Below are 7916 nucleotides of genomic sequence, written 5' to 3' on the forward strand. Positions count from 1 at the left end.
TTGAGTACTTGTAAGTGTAAACTTCTCATTAAATGACGGATAAGTGTACTGAATACCCATAGCCCAGCCCAGCCCAGCCCAGCCCGAAGTTGCTAGTTTGTTACTTGAGCCTAGACATACAGGGGGGCCACATTCTCTCTCCCCACTCCAGGCAGTCGGTAAGCACTAAGTTCCAAGTGCAGTTGACTACCTCTGCATTTCAGGAAGGGTGCCCTTAAAGCAGCTAATGATAGGATAGAAGTGCCTTGAGTCTAATTTGTGACTGCAGCAGAGTGAAGAGAGCAGTGGCACCTACCAGGCGTGGACAGAATGCAGTACGGATTGTAGCCCTTATAGCATTCAGCTTCACTTACTGAACGGAATCTCTAATCGATGGGCCCTATTAAGAGTTCAGCAGAAAGACGTAATTTAATATCAGTACAAGTGTAGCTGTTCACACCACAGCTGAACTTTTCTTGCCATTAAGGCTCACTGATTCACTGTCTCAGAGCTAGACTGAGATCTTCGTACACCCTGCTGTGTAGTCCGAGACTCATATCTGGTCTGTGTGGATGCCTCTCCTGGTGCCCTGCTTAGGGAAGGGGGTGGGGGGAGGAAAAAAAAAAAAAAAAGCTTTTAATTTAATTCTGGTGATGGGGAGGTGGGACCAAAACCCCCAAGCTATGAACTAGTCACATTAATCATTTGGAAAGATTCAACCACCACCACCTAGCGCTCAGCTTGTTAAAAACAGAGATACTGATTTAGTACCAAAACAAAAAACTCTACCCATTTTTTAGATGGTTTGCTGTTCAGTTATTCTATCTTAGACTTAACCCTATGCTGCATTGTCCAAAACTCAAATCAGGTTTCATAGTGTGCAAAACAAGAATTTGAAGGAAAACATTTGGGGAAATGCTGGATTTCTCCCACTTTACTCCCTGCAGGATGAGCAGTGGCAGTCCACAGTTAAGGCTTAGGGTAACTTGAATAATGGGCAACTTAAGGAGGTCATTCTCTTATTAGGAGGTGGGTAAAACTAAGGATCTGAGGCTGAATGAGACCATTCACATATAGATTAGTTTCACCTCAAAAGAATGACTGAAGTCTATTTATCTGGTTATTCATTAGTGTGACAGTTGTCACCAGCATCTCTTTGGAGGCTAGAAGATCCAGTGTCCAAGTAATCATCTATAGCAGATGCAGCATGTGGTTTGTATACCAATGCAGTAGAGAAATCCCACCCCCCACTGAGAACCCTTATACCCAGTTCAAGAGCCTGGAAGTTGTCTAGTAGCAAGATCACACATTCAGACTGTAAGCAAGTGTAGCTTCATGACTTACTGTGCTGCACCCACTTAAGTCAGGTGAGCATGAAGGTTAACTTTCCAGTTTAAAAAAGATAGGATTTAGTATGTAGAAGGGATGGATCCAGGGCAAAAGTAACAAGATTTCCTACAGGTACTGCCCTAGTGCAACCTGGGCCCCTGCCAGCTCTAAATAGCTCCCCAATGGCTTTTGCTGCAGCTCAACCAGCTCTTGCCACAGCTACAGCTCAGGGCACACCTGCCTTTGGCCAGATCAACTTCCTTGGACTGTTGTCAACATCCTTTGCTCTTAGTGGAAAGTTACAGCTTTTTGGTCCAGACCAAAAGGTTGAGACACATGGATTTCAGTTTCCTTAACATTTGTTTATTACACTAGCTGAAAAGCTAGAATTCAGACCAGTCATTCGGTTGGTTAGACGCTTGGCAGTATTTCTGCTGTTTGACTGTAATTTGTGGTGTGTAATGATAACTTACATGACAACGAAGAACACGGAGGCAAGAAATCCAACAACTAGAAGGAACATAAGAGTGCTTAAAATTGACGTGATGACAATCATTCCTCCACTCCTTCGCCCGGGCCAAGTGTCAATTGTTGAAGACTGTTTTACTGTGAGAGGTAGAAAAGGAAACGTTACTCTACATATTTAGAGATAAAGATTGACTCCAGACGGCATAAACTAGTTAGTGGTTCAAGCCACCTCTACCATGCACTACGTGTGATACTTTCCTTGGCATCTCAACATCCTTCATTTGAAACCTTGAAGCTCTTTACAGAGTTAGTTTAAGCCTCACAATACTCCTGTAATATAAGCAAGTAAGCCCACTTTAAAGTGATTTATCTAGTGATGGCAGCAACAGAAGAATCTAGACCTAACCTCATCCTATGAACCCAAAAAAGCCAGTTTGTCACATTTGAGCTTTTGTTGTCCTGAAAGCATCAGTGGACAAGCAGTATTCCAGTCATCTCCACCAATTTCTGGTCAGAGAAAAATGGAAGTTGTTTCTTTAGTTAGATTCTTGGCAGGAAAGGACTCCTATCCTAACATACATTCCTTCCTCAAGAGGGAGCAGTTAACCTCTCTTTGAGACACTTACCCCTTCTGGTTTTCATTGGATCAGACCAGAGAGTTTGATCTTTCATAACACCTGCAACCACATCTACCAAGACATACTTAAACCTGGAAGCAGAGACAGGCAGGTTAATCCTTAAAGCAGAAGCATGGACAATCTGGAATATAAATAAATCTAGTAGCTGCCAAAAACTGAAGACTAGGTAGCCTCTTATGTTAGAGATACCTATACAAAGAGACTCGCAGTCCAGGGTGGCAAGATTTGGCAGGGAATAGAGGACACAGTTAATACAAAAATCCTCCCCCATCTTCTTCAGTTTGTTCCTGAGTGCACTAGTTAGCAAGTTCACAACCTTGCAAACAGTAGTGTCTCCTAGTTAACTTCGGTATGACCAAGTGTAAACTGCTGGGATGGTGTCTAAAGACTGAGTGCTGAAAGGCTCCCTTGTTGCAGCAAAGCATGGAAGACAACTGTCAGGTTACTAGCTCATGGGTTAGACTTGAAGAATAAGAGCTCCTCAGGCTTTCGTGGCTACAAGAGCCAGCTAAGACAAGGTTTAAAGGTGCCTGTGGTAACTTTGAGGAAGTTAGGCATTTGGTTTCATCCCAACAGACATTGGAGGGATTTAACCTTTGTTGCACCCACCACCCACACAGCTTATCTAGGTGTTTGACTCTACTCAGGGCCAACCTTAATGAAGCAACAAGGGCCTTGTTCCTGCAGTTGACAGGAACAGTTTCACTATGTTCCATTAGTGCAGCTTGCAAGGAAGTTTTATATCATGTTAACCTAGGTTTCAAGTGTAATGACCTCTCTATCCAAAAAAGAATTGTGACCTATACCTGTATGTTGTATCCTTGGCAAGGGGTGGATTACAGGCACCAGGGAAGTTTGGGTCATATAAACAAGTCACATCATCTCCCACTCTGAAGAGGTATTGTTTCAAGGCATCTGGAGCTTTGTCTACATTTACAATATCGGCCAGCAGAGGGGGTGATGCACAATTGGGCACATTAAATGATGCAGCTCTGTAAGGTCCAAGTTGTCCTCCGTTGGTGTCCCGGAAGGTGGTATTGAGAGGTTTACTGCTGTTGTCAGTCACAGCTGAGCTTACCGTGCTTGCTGCAAGAGAGATTGGATTCTTCAGTCTAACAAGTGCCCTTCTACCCACCAACATTACTGAATCCTGGTCTGCGTCAAGAGGAAGGACCAAAACCCACCATGTTCAATTTTTAAGGGTCTGACTGACCTGGTCCTTTGTCCCATCCACCAGCTCCCTCCTACATCACTAGCAACAGCCACAGCAGAGGTCAGAAAAGCTACAGACCCCAGAGCATCACTGATGGTAGGAGGGAAATGTGTTTTGTAGTGCCTGTTCCCCTGCCAAGACATGAATCAGCTGACTTAGAGACCCTTTTTTGCCTTTATTGCAAGGGATTCAGGTACCACCTGAGTGCCTATCGTTCTCTGACAAGGCACTAGGCGAGGATTGCCTCTGGGGGCTGCTGTTCTTCAGAATGGAGTAAATGGTAGAGGTGAATTGCCCTCCCCAGCACATGCATGCATGTACTCTCTCCCCCCTCCCCATGCTCCACCCCAGGGAAGCAGAGGAGGCTTATAAGCCTGGTCCTCCCTCAGGCAATATGCAAAGGCAGTGGTGCATGTTCCTGTGATAACAAGGAATAAGGCAGCTACTCTCAGGCTATGGAATGCTATGTAACACAATGTTCTGGGAAAGTTTAATCCATTTTAGCAAGCAGCAAGCCAAGAGTGGATCATATAGGCTCCCTTCCCACCCCATAGGTGCTTGGGTCTGTGTGGTCACCCCAGGTCTCTCTACTCCACTCCTGGGCATTATCCCTTGCTCCAACATGACTGTATTCACAAGGCAGGCTCAATATGTTCTTCCTAACATTAGGACAAGAGACTCTCAGAAGCCTAATTAAAAACAGCTTTCAACACCACAGCAATCAGGAAAGGGCTTGGCGGTGGGGGCAGTGAGAGGGACGGGGAGGAGAAGGAAGAGCAGCAGGGAAACCTCAGCTTAATGACCAGCCCAGCAAGCTCTGCTTCCACCCTACTATGAACATACACTGCCATTTGTATGGGTATAAATCCACAAATGGGCAACCTAGGCTAGCAAGTGGTCTCTTCACTGAAGCTGGCTGCAAGATTGTTGTAACCAAAATGGTCTTGCAAGATAGGGTAATTTTGCTAGCTGCCCTTGCATATCTTGAATTTGAAGGGTGTGCCAGCTGAATGTTAGTCGTGCTTGTATGCACCCTATGCATCCAGTCAAGTCTCACAGGCAGTGTGTGCAATCAGCACACATCTAACTTCATGGGCAAGCCACTTTTGTAATAGTGGTAGGAAAAAATAGTGTCTGGATAGAAACCAATGGAATCTGGCAGAGTGCTCTCAGCTGAGAGGAATAGGGGATTTTGAAACATATGGGGTCTTTTTGGAAAGGACCCCCATGTAGCCATGCCAAGCCATGTGCATTTGAAAGCAGCACTTTGGAAGTGCTACAGCTGGAAGCATGCTAATGCGGCGCTGAATATTCAGTTCAGCGCCTCATTAGTATTCAAAATAGCCATGCTAATGGCCAAATCGAGGAAGTTTTGGCCAAGTGTGGCCACAGCCTAGTTGTCCCCCACCACAAAAAACTGAGGAGCAGCCTCTCCATCGCCTTAGACAGAATCCCACCCCACTCAGGGCCAAGCTTCTCCTTTCCAGTAACTGGGAAAGTGGAGAGTGCAGATACTCTACAGGCCAGCGTCCGATACCTAGTAATGCATTGAAATTTGCCAGCCAGTCAGTTCCCAACACCACTTATCACCCCCTCCACAGTGATAGTTCATGGTAAAGTTTCATCTCGGGGCGGGGAAAGAGAAGAGTCCCGTATCAAACACTAGTAATATGACATTAAGTCAATATAGAGCCTCACACCCCATATCTGGGTTACCTTCTCCAACCTTCTGCCAAGTGTCTCTGCACATTATACAAGTAGCATGCGTTCCTCTGATAACAGAGAATGAGGCAACTACTCTCAGGCTGTAGAATGCTATGTAACAATGTTCTGAGAAAGTTAATCCATTTTCCTCAATGAATTCCCTAAACCTATGGTACTTCTTAGGACAATGGAACATGCTGCTTTCTAAGGCAGAGAGAAATTTTAAAGAGGTTGTCCCAGTTCAACAAGTAGTCAGGGAATGTCTGTTTAAAGGGCCAAAAGCAACTCCTTCAAACACAAGTTCTTCCTTTGTACTATGCATGTGTTTTATTTATGGAGTACATGCTATGGAATTTATTGTACATAACAGGATAGAAGTAGCTTGAGAGGAGTTTCATAACAGGTGACTTTCTCAAAAAAGAAAAAAAAAGTCTTTTATAACAACTTCTACAGATAATTACTACAGGAAGTGCATTATCTGAAACAGGTGGGTTTTAGTACCAAGATGTCCCATAATACCAACACATTCACAGCATCTCCTGCAAGAGATTCAACTGTCCTGAGTGATCACAAGTATTCAGTCAGAGGCAAGGTTTGTCTCCACAGCCATCTTTCTAGAAGGGCGGTGAGCCATGGGAACTAGCAATCTGTGTGTCAGCTAATTCAGTTTCTCATGTTATTTGTTTGTAGCACCAGAACACAAGGTCCCATTCCCGTCTCTGACTTGGACAGAGAATCTTGTATCTACTGCTGACATGGCTTCACTTATTAAGCAGTTACATGGCTTAGCTGAGCCTACTTATTTGTAGGCAACATATACATTTAGAAGGCTCACCCTTCTTTGCCTGAACTCAAACCTCCTGAAATTAATTTGGCTCCTAAAATCCCCTTGGCACTTGAGTGTTGCTAAACTGACTGCCCTATGTAGTTTGCAAATTGAGCTAAGACACAGTTGGGAAATAAAAACAACCCATGCAAAAAGCTTTAAACTAAAGGCTAACATCCCTAAAAAGCAAAGCTGGAAGAAACAGCAACCCAAGTTTCCTTTTCACTAGCCTCATCTTTTTCCTTCATCATCAAGTATGTTCATATTTGAGCAGTCCAGTTAACTGAATTGATGCTGAGCTGGTCATCATAGACCATGACCAATCTTATTCCACAACCCCTCAGTTAAGGCACTCACGCTAGTTGACAATGGTCAGTGAGGGCACTCATGCCTAGCTGACAATGGTCAACATGTTTGGTTTGTGTATATACTGACCAGGCAGCCATAGTCAATGTAACTGCAGTCAACTTTGTTATTGTTGTGTTGTGCTAGATCTAAACCTTATTCATTAAGATCAGTCCTAGCAGAAGAAAGGAACAGACCCTCAACAAGTATAGGCCAACAAGGTTCCATTGAAGATAATAGCAGTAGAGCATACCACTTTACACCCTCCAAGGAGCTGACTTTTGTTCAATGGGTACATCACATACTTCTTCCCTTTGCTCCAGCCCCCCCATCTGTCAACTCACATTGTATATACACACACTAATACAACATGTGTTGGTACATACTGATTTAGACACACTCCCTCTCAGAGGTGTCCTCTTTTTAAAATTTTGTATATGGTAACCCACTGTCTCCAGAAGGGGAGAATTACATTAAATACCCTCAGAAGGCAGGGAAAAGAAGGGAAATAAAGTCAGATACTTACCAGAGTCAGCCATTGCATACAAGTAGACTTCATAGGAGCTGCCTGGAGACAGGGAATCATCAAACACACAAAAAGGCTTCTCTAGAGCAATTGTAGTAAGGGTAGGATTGTTCGTAGTCAGTTTGGGGTTTGCAATCTGAGGCCTCAAATTCTGAGCTAAAAGACAGTTGGGGAAATAGCTATAAGCAATAATGCCAGCACAAAAACTTTAAGCTCAGGGCTGACATGCCCACTTATCTCCCTACTATTAACACTGGACGCACTCAAAACAAAGACAAGACTCAATTTGCTCAGGATCCTTTTTAGCTTGACACAAAACTATTTAAATGCAGATTTACAATCTCTTGTCATCCCAGCTCTGCCCTCCAATCTTAGTGGGTAGGGGGGAAATTCAAAGAAAAATTAATTTTTTTTTTTTTTTTTTTTTTTTTACATTAGAGGGAAATAGAAACAAGCTATTGCTTGTAACCACAGACCACAAAGTGAGATGAACCAGAATCTCAATGGGAAAGGTCACAGGCAAATAGATATCACTTACCCACACAGAGCTGCCCCAGCCAGCAAAGGCCTAGCACCAGGCAGTAGCCCTGCATTGTCAGATAACGTAGAAGATCCCCACAGAACCTACACTAGAGAATTGCTGCTGCAGCTCCTTGCTTTGTATCCTTTGTACTAGGCTAAGCCCACCTGAGTCTCCTCACCTGCCAGTAAGTCACCTGCAGTGTTGTGCCCTAACTGCCTGCACTGCCTCTCCCACCAGCCAATTAGCAGCTGCCTTTCCACTCCCTGTTTCAGCATATTTGCATGTTCCCCCTCCCAGCACACATCAGACAGCTGGTGAAACAGGAGATCGAGAACCTGATCAACAGCATCTCACAAAGCTTGGAG

General features: G+C 44.2%; 1 protein-coding gene across 1 annotated transcript; it reads right to left on the reverse strand.

The window, feature by feature from the left end:
- Positions 1–468: 468 nt before the first annotated feature.
- UPK3A (uroplakin 3A) lies at positions 469–7621 on the reverse strand. The gene is made up of 6 exons (XM_074983698.1): positions 7567–7621; positions 7029–7184; positions 3221–3500; positions 2403–2485; positions 1782–1914; positions 469–568 (listed from the first exon to the last, which is right to left on the reverse strand). The coding sequence occupies exons 1-6, from the start codon at positions 7619–7621 to the stop codon at positions 469–471; spliced, it is 807 nt and encodes a 268-aa protein (XP_074839799.1).
- Between the last annotated feature and the right edge of the window lie 295 nt (positions 7622–7916).

The sequence above is a fragment of the Carettochelys insculpta genome, chromosome 1 (assembly GCF_033958435.1).
Source record: "Carettochelys insculpta isolate YL-2023 chromosome 1, ASM3395843v1, whole genome shotgun sequence".
Lineage (NCBI taxonomy): Eukaryota > Metazoa > Chordata > Testudines > Carettochelyidae > Carettochelys > Carettochelys insculpta.